Here is a 26555-nt window from a genome sequence, read left to right as displayed (position 1 = left end):
CATCTTCGATATGGTCTTCCTTTTTGGGGGTCTAGTACAGCTGCCCAATTTGATGTTATTTTCAAATTACAAAAAAAAAGCAATAAGATATCTGTTTGGCCTCAGAAGAACAACCCATTGCAGAAGTTACTTTAAAGATCACGAAATTTTAACTCTTCCATCTTTGTATGTTTTAGAAACTGTTTGCTTAATTCGTAAACACATGCATGTCTTTCCAGCAAGGCCTCATCATGACTACTCCACCAGAAATTCAACTTTTGATGTCTATTTACCGATCCCGTCTTCTGAGTTAGTAAAGAAATCTATACTATATTCCGCAAAAAAACTATACAACCATCTCCCTTTACAACTCAAATCTGCAACATCCTTTCTCAAGTTCCGTAAAATGAAAAAAAGCTCATTTATCTAAAAGACCATATTATTCAGTAGAAGAGTTTCTTAATGACTAACTAAGAAATCACAGTAATGTACAAGTAACTAAAGTGTATTTATATATATTTGGGTGTCACATACAGCAGCTTAAACTTATTAGTTCCTTTGTTTGTGTTTTATTATATTAGGTTGTATGTTCAATTTTGCAATTTATAGTAATTTTGCAATATATTGGTTTTTGTTTTTTTACTTCACTTTTTTAACTTGTTTATATTTTTTTTTATTGACGATTTACCTAATTTTATAAAATTGTATTTGTTATTGTTATGTATATCTTTTTCGTGAATCTATGTTAAGCTTTGTCCATAAAATTGTATAATTTTCAGTGACAATAAAGCATATTTCTATTCTCTATTCTATGGCTTATGCTACTTGTTTGCATATCCTCATATTTGATCATACTATAATTTATATTTTTTCTCAATTTCAGAGCTTTGGCTTATGCTAGACATTCGCTCTATAATGAATGCGAACAGCACGCCACAGCAGGTCATGTCCATCTTACAGTAGGATCCGTCTATCTCGAATTGGCCGGGTTTAATAAAGCACTCGATAGTTTTCAACATGCACATAGGATCGCCCAAGCTGTCCACGATGCTGCTTTAGAATTACAAGTAAGTCAATTCATGTTTAGTCTGTAAACAACGTGTTAAGTATGACAACGTAGTCGTTACTAAAAATTTTGCTGGTTACACCTCGTGGCTTCTAAACATGCATGATAAACGGATGCTGGAGCAAAAGAAGATCAGGGAATTCTACAATTTGCAATTCACAACTCACCTGTCCAGCGCGGAAAAATTACGGCTTTGGTTGCGTTTTGCAACGAAATGAAAATGTCTATTCATTTTTATTTTTATTAGTTTACTCTTATCTGAGTATAAGGGTCCATTTTTCCATTTTTTGTTGCATTTCCATTTTTCGTTGAAATTTTTCCGCGCGTTGAAATTTTTCCGCGACAGGTGAGTTGTGAATTGCAAATTTTAGAATTCCCTCATCTTCTTTTGTTCCAGCATCCGTTTGGCTTGCATTTTTAGAAGCCGCGGATGTGTAACCAGAAAATTGGTCCCAATAAGGTTTTTAATTTAATAGGGGAGTGCATATAGATTTTCACTTCGGAAAAAATCAAACAAGATAAAACTTTTTGTAATTTCATTAAGAAATGTTTAATAAGCAACATATCAAAAAGTTCTACTCGAGAAGTGGGTGCTTCATTTTTTATTAAACAAATGAACAGCGAAGTTAGATGTTTTTTTAATAACTCCGAAAATATAATTTTTAGAGAAAAACTGACTTGACCATTGAAAAATTCAGAAAATTTTACAAAAAAAACCTTATATAAAGATTTTTCTAAAATTAAATCTCTAGCTTCTGTAATTTTTTATTTATAACGCTAGTCACCCTTCTCACACACATTGGCGCACTGTAAACTAGCTATTTTAACTATTTAGAATGGGAAATAAGCCACAATATTATTAAAAAATGATTTTTATTAACGTTTCGACGCCCAAATCGGGTGCCGTTGTCAAAATACAAAATACTATTAATATAAACAAAAATGTTGTTGCTTAGTAAAAAAATTCTTCTAATAATTCATTTAATTTGACTCATTTATATCGGCAATTCAGATACATATGATACATTTTAAAGTAGAAGACTTTAAAATGATATTGCCAATATTTATGAGTTGCGTTCCTGGGACGACTTTACTGAAAAATCATTTTTTAATAATATTGTGGCTTATTTCCCATTCTAAATAGTTAAAATTGTAAAAATGCCACAAGAAAATAGCTTCAGAACAACACTGTAAACTAGCGTTGGAAGAAGTGCACGGTTGAGTTTTTTTAATGTAATTCTTTAACTAATGGATGAAAAGGAATTTTATAAATTGGACATGAAAGAGGATGAAATAATCTATCTTATGGTTGTAATATAAAGAAATAAAATGTATGGACATAAGTACGGTGTGGGCGGAAAATGAGCCTTACATGAATTTTGTTTAAAAATTATTTAAAAATGTGTAACTAATACAATTTTACTTATAAAACTCTCAAATTTGCACAACTTACCTATCAATCATCTTACTAAACGATACTTTATTCAAAAAAAATCTCAAAAATTGAATTTAAATAATACGATGTTTCGAAAATGTAATTTTTGAAAACTTCGTAGTTTTACAGAATTCCCACCAATTTAAGACGGTATTACTCAAGTTTGAAGAAAACTAATACAATTTTTTTGCTATTTATTTAAAGCTTGGAATATAATCATTAAAAATCACTGAATTATTTTAGTTTAAAAATGAAATAAACAATTTATTTTTGAGAAAACTAAGAAAGATAACAAAAATGTAATACAAAAACCGAAAATTACCAGCTGAAAAAATGTATATACAGAGTGATCAAAACTTTTTTCTGTAAAACTTACCTAAAATACATTTAATAATAAGCTTCAACAATAATAAATGTTTAACAAAAAAATTTTTTTTTAGCTCTTATACAGTATGTCTGCGTAACTTGGAACCTATTGATAACTTTTTTAATACCAGTTTTACGAAAAAAAGTTATTGTTTATAAAATACTCTGCATCGTATGTAACATAAGATGAAACCATCAAATATCAAATTTTGTTAATTTTGTACGAGGTATGTTAAAAAATATGAATTTCACTCAAGAGTAAAGTACCTTTATATTTCACAATATCGAAAATTTTTATAAAGAAAAGTTGTTTGGAATTAAAAACTATGTTCCAAAATGTAATTATATTCTTCTCATCGAAAATTTGTTTTTTTTTAATATACTTTCTAATACATTTTAATTTTTAATATTATTGTAAAAATTATTTGTTTATCTTTTTTTAAGAATGAAATTCCATATTTGTTTGATTGGATTCTACTTGTTTTTCATTTAAATATCCGCCATTTTGGATCCGCCATTTTGAAATTTAAATTTTTACTCTTTAATTCAGATTCAACAACCTGTTAAAAATAAAGACAATAAATGTTTTAGAAAAATGTTCTTTTTTATGTTCTTTTTAGAAAATCCCCATTTTGGATCCGCCATTTTATAGTTTATAATGTTAACATTTAAGTTAGGTTTATCAAAGCTCTCAAAAATAAATATATGTAGAAATAAATACATTTTGTAATGAAATTATGATTTTACAACTATTTTTAAATTATCCGCCATTTTGGATCTGCCATTTTATAATTTAAATTATATCAAAATTTGATTCAGGTTCAGCAACCTCTCAAAAATATCCACATATATATGTAAACAAAAACGTTTTATAAAAAAAAATTAGGATTTTACGACTACTTTTTAAGGATTTTTAGGAAAAAATCCGTCATTTTGAATCCGCCATTTTAAATTTGCAAATTGTAATGTCAGATTCGGGTTCTGCATAATCAAAACTAAAATAAGAACATTTTTTATCAAAATAAAATGTTGAATTCACCCATATTATTAACATTATTTATACAAAACAATTGTTATTGTTTAAACAATTAATAAACAATTAGCGGCGAAATTTGTGAGTAGAACTTTTTACTTTAACATATTTATAAACTAACAAAAAAAGGATTTAGAAAAATATAACCTTGTTTGATTTTTTCCGAAACATTGTATCTTTTCGTTCTAATTGCACTCCCCTATAATATTATTTTATATTTTAATAATAGTACGTTCTTTAAAGGTAAAATATTGCAAAACCTTTAAATTTTAAAGAACCGCTTGGATTTACATAAAATTTGGCATAGACACAGCTAACAAGTCAAAGAAAAAAATTGATATTGTGCAGATGTGTGCTTTTGCCCTAGGGGTGAGTTTCACCCCCTTTTGGGGGTGAACAATATATGTTCGAAATAAGTCCGGAAATGGATAAAATGACTAATTCTAAGCAACTTTTGCTCTATATAGTTTTTTCACTAAGTTAATACTTTTCGAGTTATTTGCGAGTGAATATGTTAATTTTTCTACAAAATAACCACGTTTCAGACGGTTTTTCGCAAATAACTCAAAAAGTAAGTATTTGGTCGAAAAAAAAAATTCCTATCAAAAATATAGCACGTAAAAAAGTGAAAAACATGGTGTATATTATATTAGGTCACTATTAAATATATCCTTAGTAACAGCTGGACCGGATGGTCTTCCCGATTTTTTCTTGAAAAACTGTGCTTACAGTCTAACTCAACCATTGTTTGTTCTATATAACTTATCATTGAAATTAGGCATTCTTCCTGATAAATGGAAAACTAGCCATTTAATTCCAATTTTTAAATCTGGCGAAAAAGAAAATATAGAAAATTACAGAGGTATATCTAAACAATCGACCATTCCTAAACTACTTGATAAGTTGATTTATAACCATATTAGTTTTACTTGTCAACAATTAATAAATAATTATCAACATGGCTTTATGCACAAGAAATCCACAACTACAAACTTACTATCTTATGAAACATCTATTATCAGAGATCTGGAAAGAAAATGTCAGGTAGATTGTGTATACACAGACTTTTCAAAAGCCTTTGATACGATTGACCACTACTTACTGCTACATAAACTTAAGGCATATGGTTTCAGCGATCAGCTTTTAAAGTGGTTTGATAGCTATTTAATAGGTCGCACACAAAAAGTCAAACTGGGTTCATTATGTCAGATGCAATACAAATAAAATCTGGAGTTCCACAAGGTGCTCATTGCTCGCCCCTTCTGTTCAATCTATGTATTAACGACATAGGTGAATGTTTTAATCACTCTAAGTACTTGCTATTTGCTGATGATTTGAAGATTTACAGATCTATCAAAGATCATGAAGATTGTAGTCTCCTTCAAAACGATCTCAATAATTTAGTTGAGTGGTGTAACAAAAACAGCCTCTTTTTGAATATTAATAAATGTCATTTCATTAGCTTCCACAAAGTTGCAAAAAAATATCAATCATCATATATGTCATCGACAGTAAAGCGCTCTCTTATGTTAAAACAGTAAAGGATTTAGGAGTAATATTCGATGAAAACTTAACGTTTGTGGATCACATTAACTATGTGACAGCAAAGGCTTCAAAAGTACTGGGTTATATACTTCGCAGTTGTGCTGATCTTTCCCTTAATACAATAAAGGCTGTTTACTCATCATTGGTTATATCTATATTAGAATTCTCCTCTATTGTCTGGTCACCATTTTATAATGTTCATGTTGTTTGTCTCGAGAGAGTTCAAAATAAGTTTTTTCTACAACCACTATTCAAAGTGCACTTTTCTGCACGGTTTTATGTTAGCAAACTTGATATTTTCTCACAGTATAAGATATTTGACATTAGTGTGCAGAAAAGTGACGTTTCTGTGCCGCAAAGTGACGTTTCTGTGCCGCAAAGTTCTTTTCTGCACAGTTGACTACCTCATTCTGAGTAACGTTATATTCTGTTTACATCCGTGGACTACCACATTCTGAGTAACGTTATATTCTGTTTACATCCGTGGTTAAACTTTAGACAAATATATAACGTATAAGACAATTATTATATTTAACTATAGCATAGAAACTAAATTATGGATGTTACAACTGTTTTATTTTACAATTTTATTCTTATTAAACATTTTATAATTATCAAATAACCAATAAGGATTTAGCAACCTGTGCAAGAGACGTCGAATGAAGTAGGTTTTGTGTAAATCCGTGACTGCATAAATATAATGTCAATAATGTGTAATAATTGTTTAAATTTAAACAAATTAAGGCAGTGCATTAATTTTTTAACTGATTTCCGTGCAATTTATTTGGGTATAAGGAATTTAAATTGATTAGTAGGTATTAATTAAATACAGTTTAAAATTTATCACATAGGTACCTATTATAATTAATCGTCGTTTGGAAATTGTGATTTTTATTTTTAGGAAAAACTGTGCTTGTAGAAAAAGTATAGTGTGAAACACGTGCAGAAAGGTAATTTCTCACTCGTTTGAATTGCGGCACTCGCTTGCGCTCGTACCGCAACTTTTCAAACTCGTGAGAAATTAGTACCTTTCTGCACTTGTTGCACAATATACTATTTAAGATTTGCAGCATACAAATTGGGATATAATGTTACTGAACTAAACCACAACTATACCATCATCCGTAGTGATCTCAATTTGCACTCCTTAAAAGACCGTAGAATTATAAATGATCTAGCTTTTATTTATAAACTATTAAATAGTGAAATCAATTGTCCTGATTTATTAAAATTAATAAACTTTAATATTCCAAACCATAATCTGAGAAATAATAACTTGTTCCATGTACCTCATCATTCAACAAACTATGGTCTTAACTCACCAATAGATAGAACTTTAAGTCGCCTGAATGATTTGGACATCGATTTATTCTCTTCTTCCAGTCGAGTATTTAAAAACCGACTAAAATCAATTTTTCCGGTCAGCACTTATGTTCAATATTTAATATTATATTTTCAGTGGATTTGTTAATTTTTGCCATGGATAATGCTTTTGTATTATGTAATGTGTTAATTTTTTATTGTCTGTAGTTAGTTCATTAATGTCAGTTTATATTATATTATTATGTATTGTCACTGCATAACGTGGATTGTGTGTATGTTAAATTTAGTTTTATTGTAATGTACTTACTACAGTTTTATGCTGTCACACTTTCATTTAATTCATTTAATTTTATTTTTAATTTTTTACTGTTTTACTGGACTTTACTAATACTACTTTTAGTTCTACTTATTGTTTATATATGTATATTTTTTTTTTAATTGGGGAAACCCGTAAATAAATAAATAAATTTTAAAGAACCGCTTGGATTGACATAAAATTTGGCATAGACATAGCTAACAAGTCAAAGAAAAAAGTGATATTGTGCAGATGTGTGCTTTTGCCCTAGGGGTGAGTTTCACCCCCTTTTGGGGGTGAACAATATATGTTCGAAATAAGTCCGGAAATGGATAAAATGACTAATTCTAAGCAACTTTTGCTCTATAAAGTTTTTTCACTAAGTTAATACTTTTCGAGTTATTTGCGAGTAAATATGTTAATTTTTCTACAAAATAACCACGTTTCAGACTGTTTTTCGCAAATAACTCAAAAAGTAAGTATTTGGTCGAAAACAAAAATTCCTATCAAAAATATAGCACGTAAAAAAGTGAAAAACATGGTGTATATATTAGGTCACTATACCTAGAAGAAGCAGAGTTATAGCTAATGAAAAATAGGTTCATATTCGTCAAATTCCAAATCGTATATTTTAACGTGCCATGACCAAAAAACAAAGCACTTTTTTGGGAAAAACTTATTTTAACTTCTTTAATGTGTTCAAAAAATGCTTATTTTGGTTTTTTAAAAAAAAGTTTTAGCCTAAAAAGTAATCAAGTTACGCTCAAAACAAAGTTGGTCCTTTTTTTTTGGTAAGAAATCGGGAAAATCACCCCCCAATTAGCATTTAAAATGAACTTGATCGTTACCACTTCACAAGTTTTTTACTCGCGTATGTATTGATCATATGATCTGTAAGTTTCATCGGTTCAAAGTTTTTATTTTTGAAAGAGCTGTAGTTAAAAGGGCTTAAACGAGTCACTTATCACGAGAGAATGCTAATTTAGAAACACCGAATCTTAACCAATTTTTGTCTTACAGAAAAACAAAAAAATAGAAAATATTCAGAAAAGTAAAGCCGACTTTTTTTATTGTTTAAGATTTTTGGTATCTCTAACAATTTTTAAGGTATTTAAAAAAAAGAATTTTTTCAAAATTAAAATTTTTAAAAATTTTACTTTAAAACCACTTTTTTCAAAAATAAGCACTTTGAATCGATGAAACTTACAGATCATATAAAAACAACATAAGTAAAGTAACTTGTGAAGCGGAAACGATTAATTTCATTTAAATTACTAATTGGGGGGTGATCTTCCTGATTTCATTTTTTTTTTGGCAAAACAAAAGGGACCAACTTTATTTTGAGCGTAACTTGCTTACATTTGATGCTAGAAATTTTTTTTTATAAAAACATAAATAAAGCTTTTTTAAACACTTTAATAAAGTTGTAATGTGTTTTCCCTAAGAATGCTTCATTATTTGGATATTTCACATTGAATTATTCTATTTGGAATTTTTCGAATATGAACCTATTTTTCATTATCTATAACTCTGGTTTTTCTAGGTATAGAGACCTAATATATACACCATTTTTTTCACTTTTTTATAGGCTTTGCTAATAATATTTTTTGGCAAAATGCTTACGTTTTGAGTTATTTTCGAAAAACTGTCTAAAAACGTGGTTATTTTGTTGAAAAATGAACATATTCATTTGCAAATAACTCAAAAAGTATTGATTTTGTGAAAAAACTCTATAGAACAAAAGTTGCTTAAAATCAGTCAGTTTATCCAATTCGGGACTTATCTTGGACATATATTTTTTCACCCCCGAGATGGGGTGAAACTCAACGCCAGGTCAAAAGCACACATCGGCACCATATTACTTTTTTTCTTTGACATTTTAGCTATACCCATGCCAAATTTCATGTCAATCCAAGCGGTTCTTTAAAATTTACAGCAAAAACCGTGAAAGAATGTACTATAAGTTGAAAAATTTGACTTGTAAACCTTGTGTACTTATTTTTCTTATAGGAAAGATACATAAAATAAATACTTAATTTAAGGATCTTTATGTCCAGAAAGAATGTCCAGCATTCGAGTTGATGGACTTGTTGATAAACCCCAACATACATCGTATATTCCAGGAGACGTGCTCCGGATAAAGTAAAACCAGAGAAGTAAAACTCACACTAAATTTGAGTTAGTTGCGCCAAAAATATTAAACTTAAATGGTTAACTTGTGCGATTCATAATTTTTCATTTCTGTCACGACTCTTTCCAGCTCTCTGGAGAATAATAAAGTCTTTACGGCGTTTTGGTCTAAAATATGATGTTCGAAGGTCGTAGAGATTATTATTACATTTATATTTGCTGATGAATTCAGTTGACGAAATACCTGCAGAAATGCTAAAGCTATTAGATGGAGCACAAATAAAAATAATAACTGAAATATATAATGACATATACAAAGCTGGAAAAATACCAGCAGAGTGGCTCAAATCTGAGTTTGTTGCCAAAAAAACCAGGAGCAGAAGTTTGTGAAGACTATGGGACCATAAGCCTAATGAGCGATCTGCTGAAGCTGTTTTTAAAAGTCAACCACAATAGAATTTGCCGAAAATGCGAGAAACAAATTGCGTCCAATCAGTTTGGATTTGTGAACGCCGTTGATACAAGGGAGGTTTTATTTGGTGTGCAGGTGTTATTTCAGAAATGTAGAGATGTCAGCTGTGATGTTTTTGCATGCCTGATTGACTACAAAAAGGCTTTCGATAGAGTCCGACATGAACAAATGATGGAAGTGCTGAAGAGGACAGGGATTGACGGAAGAGACCTGAAAATAATAGCTAACCTGTATTGGAATCAATCAGCAGTGCTCCGAATAGATGGAGAATATACAGATCAGGTCAAAATCTTAAGGGGATGCTTAATTTCACCGCTGATATTCAATCTGTACTCAGAGCACATTTTTGAAGAGGCTCTGAAAGATATTGATGAAGACATCTCAATAAATGGAGTCAGTAACCTGCGATATGCAGATGATACAATAGTGTTTTCCAATACCATAGAAGGGCTGCAAAACTTAATGAATAAAATAACTGAAACTAGTAGAATATATGGACTAGATATAAACACCAGCAAAACCAAGCTAATGATCATCAGCAAGCAAAACATAACTGGAGTAAATCTGTATGTGAACCAAATGAGAATTGAACGTGTCTCACAATACAACTATTTGGGCACTATAATCAATGAGTCGTGGGACAATACTCAAGAGATTAAATGTCGCATCGGAAAGGCAAAGAGTGCATTCTTGACTATGAGCTCTGTGTTCAAGAGCCATGACATCACTCTAAAAACAAAAATAAGGCTCCTTAAATGTTACGTGTACTCAGTGCTTTTATACGGAGTAGAAACGTGGACCTTGAAGGCGGAAACTTTATCGAAACTTCAAGCTTTTGAGCTATGGTTGTACAGAAGGATCCTGAAGATACCATGGACAGACAAAGTCACCAATGAAGAAGTACTACGGAGGATGAACACAACCGCAGATTTAGTCAACATCGTGAAGGGCCGTAAGCTGCAGTACTTAGGGCATATAATGAGAAATCAAGGCAGATACGAGCTACTCCAGTGCATTTTACAAGGTAAAATTGAAGGAAAAAGGGCTCCAGGACGAAGAAGAATATCCTGGCTTGCTAACCTGAGAACATGGTATAGAAAGACCTCAACACAACTATTCCGTATAGCAACTAACAAAGTCATCATAGCCAGAATGATCGCCAACGTTCGGAACGGACAGGCACCCTAAGAAGAAGAAGATGAATTCAGATTATGTGAGTGTTTATCATGATGCAATAACAGAAGATATGACATGGAGCAGGTAGGCGGGGCCAACAATAACAGATACGTCACTCTGTGAGTAGATCAGCATTATATTCAGTGTTGTCGTATAGTAAACACTGTTTATTTTTGTGTTTAAGGTGAATTTTACTTACAATTTGTTACACTTTTATCAAAAATATTATATTCGTAGTTAGATTTGAATAGTCCTTAGGGGGTGTGATCATAAATATAATTAATGAATAAGAGAATTTAAGTAATAAAATTATTTCTGTCCTTGTTTTAAAAAACTTTAAAAAACGCTGAAACCCATTCATTTTTATATATATAAATGTGGGCTTTTTAAACCTAAATTTAAATTTAAACAGGGTGATTCACGCAAGCCTCGTATAGTTCATAAGCTTTATTTTTAATGGAACACCCTATATATTTTTATATTATTAAAAGCTACTTAACGGCCTGATTTCAACGACCCATATCATGTATGGTGTATTATGAATAATACAGGGTGAAATTTTGAAATTACAGTGTATGGAAACCACTTACGGAATAAAATTGTATGTGTCCTTTTTTTAGAAAATTATAAAAAAAAACGCTAGGATACGTCAACTTTTAAATTTAGATATGCTCTCTTTAAATATTAATTAAAATATACGGGGTGATCCACACAAGTCTATCATAGTCCATGATCTTTAATTGTAATGAAACCCCTGAATATTTTTATGTTTTTCGAATTTGCTAAATAACTTCATCACAAAAAAGTGTATTGTATAGGGCCTATTATGAATAATACAAGATGAAATTTTAAAATTATATAGGTTAAATTTTTCTCAAGATATTAAATAAACCTACATAAATTTTTGAAATTATCTAATAATTTATCATACTTTAAATAATAGTAAAGTATGTATATAATAATGTTATTTTTAAAAATTAGCTAAATAAAGACATATATTTTCTAAACTAAGTATAAATAATATTTATTTTTTTTTGGATTTGTATTTTTAAAGTCTTGAACGAAATTTAAGAATAATTTAAAAATTTCACCTTTTCAAAATTTCACCTTGTATTAAGTATTCATAATGGACCCGAGTAATACATTTTTTGAGATGAAGTTATAAAGTATGTAGCTTCTAAGCACATAAAAATATACAGTGTGATCCATTAAAACTAAAAATCATGGACTATGTTGTACTTGCGTAAAACACCCTGTAAATTTAAATCTATGTTTGTAAATCGCCCATTTAAATTTAAAAGTTGACCTGTTCCGGCATTTTTTATAATTTTTAAAATAAGGACACAAACAATTTTATTCCATAAGTGGACTCCATAGTTAATAATTTCAAAATATCATCCTGTAGGTATTGTTCATAATTCACCCTACATGATATAGTTAGTTGAAATCAGGTTGTTAAGCAGCTTTTAAAAATATAAAAATATACAGGGTGTTCTATTAAAAATAAAGCTTATGAACTCTCTTTGACTTTTATGAATCACCCTTTAAATTTAAATTTGTCTTTATAAAGTGCAGATATTTATTTAAAAATCGACGAATATCAGCGTTTTTTATAATTTTTCGAAACAAGGACAGAAATCATTTTATTCTACAAGTGCCTTCCATACTGTATAATTAGACGTATGTTGCCTAATAATAAACACATCATGTTTCTGATTGATTTTTATTATTAGAATATTTTCTCAATAATTATATTTAATCATACTAAAGAAAACAGCACTTCTAGAAAGTTTCACAACTGATATTAAAAGCTAAAATTTCCAAATCATAATGGCAATGCATTCGAAATTTAAAGGATCTACTCACAACGTGACGTCATGCGCGACCTGAACGAAATTAGGAACGCTACATATCATATCTTGGGTTATTGTATCATGAGTGTCTATCAAATTTTAACACGATCTTTGATATATTACTGACCGTATCTAATTATTTTTCCGTCTTTGTTCATCCTGCGATTCTTTTGGATTTAAAATATTCTTTTGTATGTGTATGTTTACTACTAGCAGGTACTGTACGGGACAGCGAATAAAATCAAAAACAACCAATAAACACTAATTACAACACCTGCTTATGAGCTTTTATCCCTTCTGATAGCTAATATTGAGAGAAAGTGTAATTTCTCCATAAACGCAATACAATGCACAAATTCAAATTAATTGGTTGGTAAATATTTCAAAAAACTGTAATAACAAATAAAAGGTAAAAACTTACAATCAAAGCATCAACGGCGAAACCAACACTATTTCGCGTGGGTACACATTCGAGTTTTGAAAGCATCTCATTCCTTATATCATAGGGGAAGAATTTTTGGATTTCAAGTGGTAAGCGTCTATCCTCTTCTTCGCGACACATGTGAATTTCGATAACATGCTAGCAAGGAACAACACAGGCATCGACAAGGGTAAAAAAGGGATATGATTTCGAACTATTTAAACAACCAAATCAATTTTATGGGATTTCCAACAGTATGAGCCTTTCGTTTTCCTCTTTCGATTTTTTGTCATATACTTTCAAGTTATCTTCTATGATACCCATATCGCTATACCAAGTTAATTGTTTATTTTCAACAATATTAGTGAGCTATATCTCAGCCCTTAAAACCACAATTCACTTCATTAGTTATGGTTTAATAGGGGATGTCGTTAGTTTAATCACTATCTAGCTCAGATACATGTTAACCGTAGACAAGGCATACTGAGCAAAAAAGCGTAACGCGCGGCAGTCGATCGGTGGTCTATCTATCTCTTTTTACTAAGCGATACCGCTCATATGACGGACAAAGATGGCTAGACCACTCAAAATGAAAATTGACCAATTACACCGGGCTCTATCGTCGCCCCCGCTAGCGAAATTATTCCGATTCGATTTTTTTGTACAAACCTACTCAAAAAGAGGTGCTTATAACATATCCACAGGGAGCGGGGCGGTGCTGTGGTCGAAAAATTGTTTAAACAATTTTTTTTTAAACAAATTCACAAAAATAATTTTTTCAGTTCGAACAATTTTTTTTTAGATAACTTGGGATATTCTGGGCAAAAAAGGTTTCTTGTCATTTTTTTCTAAAATTGATTGTTGTCGAGTTATATGCGATTAAAAATTTGAAAAATGCGAAAATGGTAATTTTCAAGGCTTAATAACTCGATTAAAAATTATTATGATATTCAAAAAGTGACCAAATCAAGTTTCAAACCCCTTCGTCAAGGTCCTGAAGAGATTTTACCATTATTTTATTATAAAGCTGTTATTTTTAATTATTAACAATTAGCGCTATAGTCCAGGGTGTATCTAGCCCCCGTTAGTAAAATTATTCCGATTCGATTTTTTTGCACAAACTTACTCAAAAAGAGGTCCTCATAACATATCCAGAGGGTGCCGGGCGGTGCCGTGGTCGAAAAATTGTTTAAACAATTTTATTTTAAACAAATTCACAAAAATAATTTTTTCACTTCCAACAATTTTTTTTAGATAATTTGGGACATTCTGAGTAAAAAAAAGTCTCTTGTGATTTTTCTCTAAAATTTATTGTTGTCGAGTTGTACCTACGCGATTTAAAATTTGAAAAATGCGAAAATGGCCATATAACCGATATAACTCGACAACAATCAATTTTAGAGACAAAATCACAAGAGACCTTTTTTGCTCAGAATAACCCAAATTATCGGGTATAATATCACAAGAAAGTGAGAATAAATTGAAAATAATGCGACAGTTTTTCGAAAATGTGTTGTCTGGCAATAGACACGAGAGCCCGCAGGGCTCGAGTGGCTATTACCCAATGACAACAAATTTGAGTAAAAATGAAGCATTATTTTCTTATTTATTCTTACTGTCGTGTGATATTCGTAAGATTATTTTTTAATACGTATATTATGGATATTTTCTTAAATGTGACAGTGGTCAAAACTAGGAAACTGGTTGCCATTAAACAGAAACAATCTACTTAAAAAAATTCTATTGGTAATTTTCTACAGTAGATAATTCTCAGTATAATTTTAATCTGATTGGACAGAACTAAACACGTGATCAAATATATTACTATACGATTGAAAGTTAAAATCATCAAAAAATAATCTAAAAAAAATCGTTCTCAATGAAAAAATTACTTTTGTGAATTTGTTTAAAAAAAAATTGTTTAAACAATTTTTCGACCATGGCACCGCCCGGCACCTGTGGATGTGTTATAAGGACCTCTTTTTGAGTAAGTCTGGGCAAAATAATCTAATCGAAATAGTTTCGCTATAACAGGGTCTCTATTTGACCCTTCCCCGTAGATTTCATTTGTCATTTTAAATTGTACACCCTTCACTGCTCTGTATTGTCGTAAATTCTGGAAAACGATACCTCGTTTCGGAAAATTTATGAGCGATGGTTTTGTTTGAGTGCTATGATAAATTAAGTGAAATGTAGTAGATCGATAGGTTATTCGAGTCTCGAGTTATGTCACAAAGTTTGAATAAACTGTTGTTGGCGAAATGTAAGATAATACTATACTATCGGTTTTTAGAAAAAAAAATCGTATTCTGCATTGCGGGGGACTTTTCAGTGATATATGGAAGTTTTTATTATTAGTGACGTATTACAAGACTTCCTGTGAAAAATTGTTATGGAATAAAAATATTTTGAATTAGGCTTTTACACTAAATGCAAAAAAGTCATTCCATAAATTTAATTGGTCATTGACTTAATTTACCAAATGCTATCCAATAATGAGTAATTATGTTTTGATAAGACATATCTGGATTAGGATATGAAGTATGTGCCAAACCCCTGCAGATCACTGCAGTGTAGTGTTATCGATATAACAGAGTTGTGCCTTTAAATAAAGAGACAGGATATGAACCACTACATATTTACATATTATTATCAATCATTTACTCTTCGAAATAGTGCTGGAAGTATTCTTCTCTCATTCTATACAAAATATTTGTGCCTTTGTCTTTCACAGCTTGATTGGACAGATTTTACCTTAGGAAATAGATATAAGTCGCACGGTATAAGATCTGGAGAATTAGGTGGATAGTGAACATTGAAATGCTGTACTTGACCAGAAAAATCTTGAGAGAGAATACGGAGTGACCCTGCGTATTTTCTTGCTGGCTATTCCATTGTGAAGTTTAGCAAGAACGTAAAAGTGGTCTTACTCTTATAGTTCCATCTCTTTCATTGGAGGTTGGTCCACTATCACAAAGATATTTTTCTTCTTTAGACATTATAACCCAGGATGGGTCTTTGCCTATCTGGCTGTGTCCTTCCATATTAAGTGCCTTTCTCCTCCATTGTCTTACATTCATAGTTTTTAGGTCGACTTCCATGTCATCCAAACATCTCGTGCTGGGTATTCCTTTTTTTCATCTGCCTATATGACAAATATCTATCACTTGTAAATTCTAAGGAGTTCAGCTGTCTTATCATGTTCATGTCCTAATATTTTAAAGTCAGTAAATTTTGCGTCTTTGTATTCAAGTTCAATCTATCTTAATACAAAATCTCCTTTAATACTGATAAAATCAAAAAGAAGAACAGTCAAGCTTCAGGCCTGTGAGATCATTTCTTCCGATGACCAACCTTTTTTTGTTACACGGATGACCAACGGGGGTAAAAAATGACCCCAGGTCAAAAATGACCTGGAATGAATGTTCTCAGCATTTAAATCTTCATCTAACAATACATCCTCGTTTTCTGATACTATTTCATCTTCTATATCATCATAAAAATCGCTAGCAGTAACAGTTTCCTGTAACTCAGCCTCAGTAAGATATTTGCGGGCCATCAGGGCTGATTTATCCATTAGGCAATATAGGCAGTTGCCGGCAAATTATGAGAGGGCGGCAAAAATACTGTACAAAGAATATTTGTATATAAAAATTAAAATCGAATATGTAACATTTAAGTACATCGTACATCCATCAATGAAATATAAGCGGGCATTCATTTCTAGAAAACAAATTGCATTTCCTTAATTGGACATCTCATTCAAAAAGGACAGAAGTCGTAAATTTAGGGATTATTGGGCCGTCGGCAGCACCGCAAAGGCGGCGGGCGCACTGTTCTATAATTTTTTTTTAAACTGAATCCTTTTGGGTTATTCGTGGTTGAGAATTTGCCATTTTCATTGAAAAATGTCGCCTTTTCGGACAATTTTTTGCGAATACCTTAAAAATTATGCATCTAACAAAAAAACTATATAAAACATTTTTGTAGCTTATGAAAAATCAAAGAGATTCATTCCTTCATAAGTCTTCTAGTGATAACATAAAAAGAGATATGGTAGGTGAAAAGAAATTTTTTTGTGCATGCTCAAATGGGTGTGTTCAACTTAATAACAGAGAAATTGTCGATTTTAAGGGTATAATGCTATCAATATCTTTTGTAAGTACTGCCTGAAAAGTCCTTTAAAACGACCGCACTATTAAATTTCGAATAGATTCAAACTAAGCGAGATATGGTGCAACAAAAAAGGATGACTAATTTATTTTAAGATAAAATGCGAAGTATGTTATTTTAACCCCTCATCCACCAGATTTAAATGCATCGTTTTGCTTCTACAAAACCTTTTACTATAGTGTTATTTCTATGTTCAACAAGTTGGACGGGTTTAAAATGTGATCAAATTATAGAGAGCATTTTTAACTTTTTTTTAAATCTTCCTCTTTCTCCATGTAACTCGAAAATGATAATGAGATACAGTAATGAAAGAAAAATAAAATTATTGTTATCTAAAAGAAAACCGACATTTTTGTAAGGTATTTTTTTACGTATCTCTTATCACTTTTGAGTTACATGGAGAAAAAGGAAGATTTTTAAGAAAATTTAAAAATGCGCTCTATAATTTGATCTTATTTTTTTCAAAAACCATTCATTTTAAACCCGTCCAACTTTTTGAATATAGAAATAACATTATAGTAGAAGGTATTCTAGAAGAAAAACGATGCATTTAAATTCTGTTGGATGAGGGTTTAAATATACTTCTCATTTTTCCTTAAAATACATTAGTCATAAGTTTTTTGCACCATATCTCGCTTAGTTTGAATGTAACCGACATTTAACAGTTCTCGTTTTAAAGGTCTTTTCAGCACTACAAAAGGTATTCATGCATTATACCCCTAAAATCGACAATAATTTCTCTGTTATTTTAAGTTGAATACACCGATTTGAGCATGCACAAAAAATGAATCTCTCTGATTTTTCATAAACTACAAAAATGTTTTATATAGTTTTTTTCGTTAGATGCATAATTTTTATGGTATGTATTCCCAAAGAAACAGTCTCCGAAAAGTGTCATTTTTCAATGAAAATGGCAAATTTTTAACCACGGATAACTCAAAAAGTATTGAGTATTGAAAAAAATCTATATAACAGTTATTGCTAAGAATTAGGTTCTCTGGCCACTTCCGGTGTTAGTTTGATCAAAAAAAATTCCACCCCCGAGAACGGGTGGGAACCACCCCTAAGTTAAAAGCGTCATAGGATATAGCGTAAACTTTGTTTCTTGAGCTATTCCCTACTTACAGTGAAAATATCAAGTAAATTGATGCAGTAGGATGGAATTCGAAGCCAAATACCCTCACTGAATGCAGTAATACACATCATTCATATTACATGAATGCATTCACTAAAAGGTTCATTTGGATACCACAATAAAATCACCAATCACCAATAATTGACATACCTAAATATTTAAAGAAGAGTGGATTGAAAGATATTTTCCCTAATTTTGATATTGCTTTGCGCATTTATTTGTGCCTCCCAGTTTCCCACCAACGTGTCCGCTGAAAGGTCATTTTCGAAAATGTCAAGAATTTAAAATAGTTATGAAAATAATTTCCGATCAAGTATGACGCAAGAACGTCTTAACAATTTGTCGATTTTGTCCAGAGAAAGTGACGTAACAAAGGCGATAAATTATGACGACATTATAGATGATTTTTCCAAAGAAAAATCAAGAAAGAAATCTGATGTGATCGAACTGGAATGACAATTTTTATGTATTTTTATTTAAATAAAAAAATCTGCTTGCAATTTTTTTTCGCAAAAATGGTACATGCTTGAAAGGCGGCTACTAGAGAATTGCCTAGGGCGTCAATTGACCTAAACGCGGCCCTGCGGGCCATATCTTATATGTACACAAAATACTAAGAAATTATAATAATATACGCTAGGAAATAATAATAATGACTAACTGTAGCAGACAGGAATGCCATGATTCGTACCACAGCCTCCTACATTCGTAAATGTAGGAGGCTGTGTTCGTACCTAACAGGCACCACAGTCTAAAAATAGATTTTGAGAACGCGCAGAGTAAAACTACTTGGAATTTCACATAATAAACGGTATTTTACTAAACATCAACTTCAGAATATATTTTTCATTCGTAAAATATAGGGAATTTTTTTTATTTCAAAATATGAGGATATCTAGAATGATATTAAAGTCAAATAAAAAAATAATGAGTTAAAAATTGAAAATACTTTTGAATTTATTAAAGAAAAACATGGGGTCCAAATTTATCCCCCTTGGTTATCCGAAGGTTAAACAACTCATAGAAAAAAAAATGTAATACGAATATGGAAATTCACCTTCTATATTGAAGGTAATCTGAAAGACACTTCAAGAAACCAACAACAGTGTACTCCCACAAAATCCCACAAAATCTCAACTTCAGAAATAAAAATTAATAACAATATCAAAGAATGTAGGTATATATCTCACCGACACTATATGTATAAAATATACCTATGTGGCACGTTTCTTTGAATCGATGGAAGCAAACTGCAATGAAATGGGGATCAACCTTGGAGATATATACAGGGTGTAACAAAAATACAGGTCATAAATTAAGTCACATATTCTGGGACCAAAAATAGTTCGAATGAACCTAACTTACCTTTGTACAAATATGCACATAAAAAAGTTACAGCCCTTTAAAGTTACAAAATGAAAATCGATTTTTTCGAATATATCGAAAACTACTGGATATTTTTTATTGAAAATGGCCATGTGGCATTCTTATGGCAGGAACATCTTAAAGAAAAATTATAGTGCACCCCCTAAAAATGTTATGGGGAATTTGTTCCCTTAAACCCCCCCAAACTTTTGTGTACGTCTCAATTAAATTATTATTGTGGTACCATTAGTTAAATTCAATATTATTAAAACTTTTTTACCTCTTAGTCTTTTTCGATAAGGCAGTTTTTATCGAGTTGATGCTTATTTTTCAATATGTTCACATAAAAATTTTATGGGGGTTTTGTTTTTTAAACCCCTCAAAAGTTTGTGTACGTTCCAATTAAAATATTACTGCGGTACCATTAGTTAAACACAGTGTTTTTAAAACTTTTTTCCTCTTTGTATTTTTTCGTAAAGGCACCTTTCATCCAGATGTGGCTTATTTTTTAATATGGTTCAAAATATCCCTAAAAATGTAAATCATAAATAAATTGTCATATTATTACCAAGTCTCCATAATCGTACTTAACCATATACAAATATGTGGTGGATTTGACAAATATTCGAAATATCTCCATAAAAACTGACTTTTCTAAAAAGTTTTAAGAGGCAAAAAAGTCTTAAAAACATTGTGTTTAACTAATGGTACTACAATAAAATTTAATTGGGACGTACACAAAAGTTTGGGGGGTTTAAAAGAACAAAACCCCATAAAATTTTTATGGGGTGTCCAAATTTCACTATAATTTTTTCTTAAGATGCTACTGCCATAAGAATGCCACATGTCCATTTTCAATAAAAAATCTTAAATAGTTTTCGATATATTGGAAAAAATCAATTTTCATTTTGTAATTTGATAGGGCTGTAACTTTTTTTATGTGCACATTTGTACTAAGGTAAGTTAGGTTCAATCGAATTATTTTTGGTCCCAGAATATGTGATTAAATTTATGACCTGTATTTTTGTTACACCCTGTATACAGTCGAACTCGCTTATTAGAATACCTCTTATAGGAATATCCCGCTTTAAGGAATAGAAATTTGAGGCCCTGAAACGTTTCTACTATCCACAAATGATCGGTTATTAGAATATCCCGGCTATAGGAATACTTTTGCTTAACACGAAGGCTATTCCAATAAGCGGGTTCGACTGTATATATTATTTTAGTTTGCACATAACCAAGTCATATTGGCGAATAACAAGGGGGCATTAAATGTATATGAAGGAGGAGGATATATGAGAATAGGGAATACAAAAGATCTAGAAGTTTATGTTCAAATAATAACTTCCAATAGGATCTGAACCAAAAAATATCCTACTAGAAGCAGAAGAAAAGAATATGCAGTGCAATAAACAAAAAATCAAAATAAGTCAGAGATGACAGAATATAAGAATCCGGAATACTTATAGAGAGAAAACTAGAAAACAGACAAAGCATGAGTACATTAACAAAGAATGTCAAACGTGGAAAAGCAACATACAAGATGTCGCTAAAGGAACAAACTCTTGGTATACAAAAGAAGATAAAATCAGCTGCACAACAATGGTTTGATGAAAAATGTTGATGATTACAACAACGGCATAGGATACTACAAGCTGAAGAAGAATATATAATACTAAGGGGAGAAAAGAAGAAAATAAAAAAGAACTTCGAGAGATAAGAGAACTAAGTAAGCCAACAAAAACCAGAGAGAAGTTAAATATTGAAAACATAGACAGAATTCTTCAAAGAAAAGTAAAAAGGAATACATATTTGATGTAATATTACACTGGATTAAACGGATAACAGAAAAAAAATAGAAACAGAGGCTGTATCGCCTTTATCATAATATGTAGAGTAGTGGATGTTGGATGTTTTTCAGACCAATAAAAATACAGTACGTTTTTATCTTAATGCATTTCATCCATAATATCTCCAGAAAATCCTGCTTTCGTCTACGTGTTTGTTCTAGTTGTGTCTTAAAACTAAGTAGAAAACTTTTCTAGTTACATGAATTATGTTTAGACTTGGAGAAAGATATTATCTCCAGGATTTCGCCATTAACCCATAATTCCCGAGTTCAATCCACCAAAATGGGGCTAAAATGTGCATACAAACCGCCATATTATGTTGTTTAAACAGTCAAGAAATTCTCGTAAACCGAAGCACCGACCTCGACTGGAAATTGTCGCCGGAATGTTTCAAAATGTTTACCATGAAAAAATGAAAAAAGGAAATATGGGAAATTTTCTCATAACGCGCGAGACTTTTATGGTTATACACAAGGTGCTTAGAAGAAAAATAGAAAATAGGGAGACGACAAAAAGTCGTCACAGAGTTTTCATAGCCACGGCGTTCGTAAATTTACACGAAGATAGAAGCTTAAGTGAATTCAGTGACGTACGTGAAGTTATTAAATTTTCAAGATTTAAAAATATTAAAAAAAAATAAAAACCTTATCTTGTAAAAGGTATATTTAAAATCCCTTAAAGGGGCTATATCACAACAAAACGTTTTCGGAATCAATATTCCATCATCATTGTTATCACAGGTTTTCATGCTTTAAGCCACCAAAATATACGGGTAAATACCCTTGAGTTGTTTTTAAACAGTTGAGGTTACATTATATTATCCGATTTTAAAGGATGTTAAAAATATTTCCAGATTAACCCCTGGAATCACATGACATCAACCATATTGGTTGAAAATTTGTAGGTAGGACCTTACATGGCGGAGTTGTCACCTAAACTTCCTTTAAAATCGGATAATACAGGGTGTCCCGAAAAGATTGATCATAAATTATACCACACATTCTGGAGTCAAAAATAGTTCGATTGAACCTAACTTACCTTAGTACAAAAATATGCTCATAAAAAAAGTTACAGCCCTTTGAAGTTACAAAATGAAAATCGATTTTTTTCAATATATCGAAAACTATTAAAGATTTTTTATTGAAAATGGACATGTATCATTCTTATGGCAGGATCATCTCAAAACAAAATTATAGTGAGATAAAATTTTTATGGGGGTTTTGATCCCTTAAGCCCCCCAAACTTTTGTGTACGTTCCAATTAATTCATTGTTGTGGTACCATTAGTTAAACACGAAGTTTTTAAAACTTTTTTACCTCTTAGTATTTTTTCGATAAGCGAGTTTTTATCGAGATGCGGCTTCTTTTTTAATATATTTACATAAAAAAATTATGGGAGTTTTATTCCTTTAAACCCCCAAATGTTTGTGTACTTTCCAATTAAACTATTATTGTGGTACCATTAGTGTACACAGTGTTTTAAAATTCTTTTGCCTCTTAGTCTTTTTTTGATAAGTCACCTTTTATCGAGATGTGGCTTCTTTTTCAAAATATATCTAAAAATGTACATTATAAATACATTTTCAGATTATTAACAGGTCTCTATAATCGTACTTAACCATATACAAATATATGGTGGATTCGATGAATATTCAAAATATCTCGATAAACACTGGCTTATCGAAAAAGTCCTAAGAGGCAAACATGTTTTAAAAACAGTGTGTTTAACTAATGGTGCCACACTACTAATTAAATTGGAACGTACACAAAATTTTGGAGGGGTTTAAGGGAACAAAACCCCCATAAAATTTTTATGGGGTACACAAATTTCACTTTAATTTTTATTTAAGATGCTGCTGCCATAAGAATGCCACATGTCCATTTTCAATGAAAAATCTCTAAGAGTTTTCGATATATGAAAAAAAATTTATTTTCATTTTGTAACTTCAAAGGCCTGTAACTTTTTTTGTGTGCACTATTGTATATAGGTAAGTGAGGTTCAATCAATCTATTTTTGACCCCAAAATCTGTGATATAATTTATGACCAATCTTTTCGGGACACCCTGTATAATTTAACGTCAACTGTTTAAAAACAACTCAAGGGTATTTACCCCTATATTTTGGTGGCTTAAAGCGTGTAAACCTGTGATAATACTGATGATGGAATATTGATTCCGAAAACGTTTTGTTGTGATATAGCCCATTTTAGGGATTTTAAATATACCTTTTAGCTCGATCAAAGAACAATCTGATCCCAAAAAAAATAAAGGAAGGATGAAAATTTGGGAATAGGTAGTTGAAATTGTCTATTATTATATAAGAAAAAGTTTACCTTTTGCCTTTCCATTGCTCTTTGTGTTTTTATGATTTTGTCCATGTTTGCTTTGGTAAACGTCCACGTTTGGAAACCATAAATGAGAACAGGGAGTACGGATTGACTGTATTCCTTGGTCTTAAGATGTTGTGGATATATTTTGTTTTTAAGGATGTAGTTTAGTTTGCCAAATGCCACCCATGCCAGTCTAACTCTTTTTTGATCTCTGCTGTTTGGTTTTTCTTGTAAAGTTTTATAATTTGACTCGGATATATAATCGTGAACTTGTTCTATTTCATCTTGTCCGATCCTCATTGTGATGTCCTCCACTGTATTTGTTATGATTTTGGTCTCGCTGTAATTCATATTAAGACCTATATTTCCAGCTTCTATGTCCAGTTCTTTCATTATTTCAAACAATTCATCTATTTTATCGGTTATCAATACGATGTCATCAGCATACCTTAGGTGGTTCAAGCGTTGTCCACAAATTTTTATAGGTAAATTTTTCTTTCCATTAAATCTTTTAAAAATATCTTCCAGAGCCTGATTGAAAAGTTTCGGTAATATTGTGTCACCCTATCTCACGCCTCTATTTATTTGTTTTGTCATATAATAATGAGAAAATATATTGGCTTTTTATCTTCGAGTTCGAAGAAGAACTCAAAACAAAACAAAAAACCCGCTTTATTTTTTTTATAAAGATAGTTCCGTATAATATTTTTCGGGTTTTGTATCATATATTCATCAGTTTAATTACAACTTCCCCAAATTATTCTCCTATCAATAAATCACGAGATTTTGCTTTTTTGGTGAGCGTGTAATCCATTAAAGTGGAGGAGTTTATCTTTTCTTTTTCTTGTGTAACCGTAATTTACCGCCTCCAGCTAATAATTTTTGCGGAGAAATTTAGAGGTTTGTACAGTCAGGATCGTTTGTACTTTACTGGAGATATACGGGGTAACTACGACCATATGTGGATGTCTAGATGAAAATCTATTTATCTTCACAGAAAACGTTTTGGAAATAAATAATCCGGTATTTATAGGTATAAATAGCTCGGCTTGTTTCTTACGAGCCGAGCTTCGAGTCGAGTCAAATTTTTTGCGAGCCGAGTCGAGCTGAATTCGAAACGATCCGAGCTTTCCTTAACAAGCTTGTCAATATTTTAGCTAAGCAGTAAGGTCTCTTTTTATGCGAATTTTTTTATGCGATTTTGAAGTTATGCGGTTTGTACTTCATCCAAAAATTTCTATTATTAATAACTAGTATAATTAATATTAACTATTCCCATCCAGATGTCATTAATCTGAGGATTTGCATTTCGGGTATTCCCCTTGTTCCATGATGTAGCATGTAGCTATTACATTAATCTGAGTTTCGCATTGAAAGGTATAACCTGTAATTCTTTTGAAATTAAATTTAAATGTTTAAGTATTTAAGAGTTTAACGCTCGGTTTCATAATCAGTTAAAGTGGACTTTAAATTTTAAGTTAGTACCTTTATCAATGCAATTCATATGTCAACGTTAAAGTGAATTTTAGTTAATGTTCACTTTAAGTTGAATACGAAACCTGGTGTAAATGTTGCTGATTTCAAGTTGCAGTATAATAAACAGCACATTTTGATTTCTGGATTGAAACATTTAATTAAGTGTCATAAAGTTTTATGTTTCATTGGAAGAGGTTTTGCAATTTCCATATCGTAAGTTTGCGTTTTTAATTCCTTCTTTAAGATTTTATTTGGCCTAATTCAAAAAGAATTGGAGAAAAAAACATCAAACACATACAATTTTTGGTGGACAAACGTCCACCATTTTATGTGATTTTAGAAAACTACGGAACATATCCCTACTTTTTCAATGCAAGTAAAGTCTTTTTTATGCGATTTTTTTATGCTTTTTTCTGTAGAACGTATCCACCGCATAAAACGAGACCTTACTGTACTCTAATACTTTTTCTAATTCATTTATTTTTGCTACTTTTGATTGATACTTTTGTTTGAGAAGAAGTAATTCTCAAAGAAAAGTATCACTCTATACAGCTGTGAGGTATGGCGACTGAAAGAAAGAACACTGGCAACGCTGAGAGCAACGGAAATGGATTTTTGGAGAAGAGCAGCTGGAAAATTTAGAAGAGAAAAGATTACCAACGAGTGCATTAGAGAAATAATGGGAATCAAACGAACAATCACGGTATTGATAAATCATGACCTTTGAATAACTTTGTCATTTTTTTAAATGTACACGTTGCTTTCTCTATCCTACATTTCAATTCTAGGGAATGATCCCAATTTTCATTGACGTTCGTACCAAGATAGGTACATATATGTTTTTACTCTTTCTATTTGTTGATAGTTTACCCTGATTCGTACAAATTGCTGTTCCATCTTAGAGATTATCATACATTTTGTTTTCTTAATATTTAGTGAAAGTACATATCTCTACCACAGCTATTTCTCAGTTGGAATTATTTTTTTTTATTAGTTGCTTGCTTGCTTGGTTATTGGCCTTGCTTTATGCAATTTGGCCAGCTCGATCAGGTTGGCGGTCACGACGTTGACTGGCTCATGACCATGTCTTTGACTAAATATTTACTTTTTGTACAAGGTGCAATAACAAA

The 26555-nt window shown here is 31.1% G+C and overlaps 1 protein-coding gene across 1 annotated transcript in view; it reads left to right on the top strand.

Moving 5' to 3' along the window:
• The window catches only part of LOC114338317 (43 kDa receptor-associated protein of the synapse homolog), a 186854-nt gene that overhangs the window by 115414 nt on the left and 44885 nt on the right, over positions 1-26555 (top strand). The window contains exon 5 of the mRNA XM_028288932.2: positions 863-1046. Within this exon, the coding sequence (XP_028144733.1) occupies positions 863-1046 (184 nt within the window). The remainder of the gene's footprint in view (positions 1-862; positions 1047-26555) is intronic.

The sequence above is a fragment of the Diabrotica virgifera genome, chromosome 5, assembly GCF_917563875.1.
Source record: "Diabrotica virgifera virgifera chromosome 5, PGI_DIABVI_V3a".
Lineage (NCBI taxonomy): Eukaryota > Metazoa > Arthropoda > Insecta > Coleoptera > Chrysomelidae > Diabrotica > Diabrotica virgifera.
This window is presented reverse-complemented; position numbering and strand designations above follow the sequence as displayed.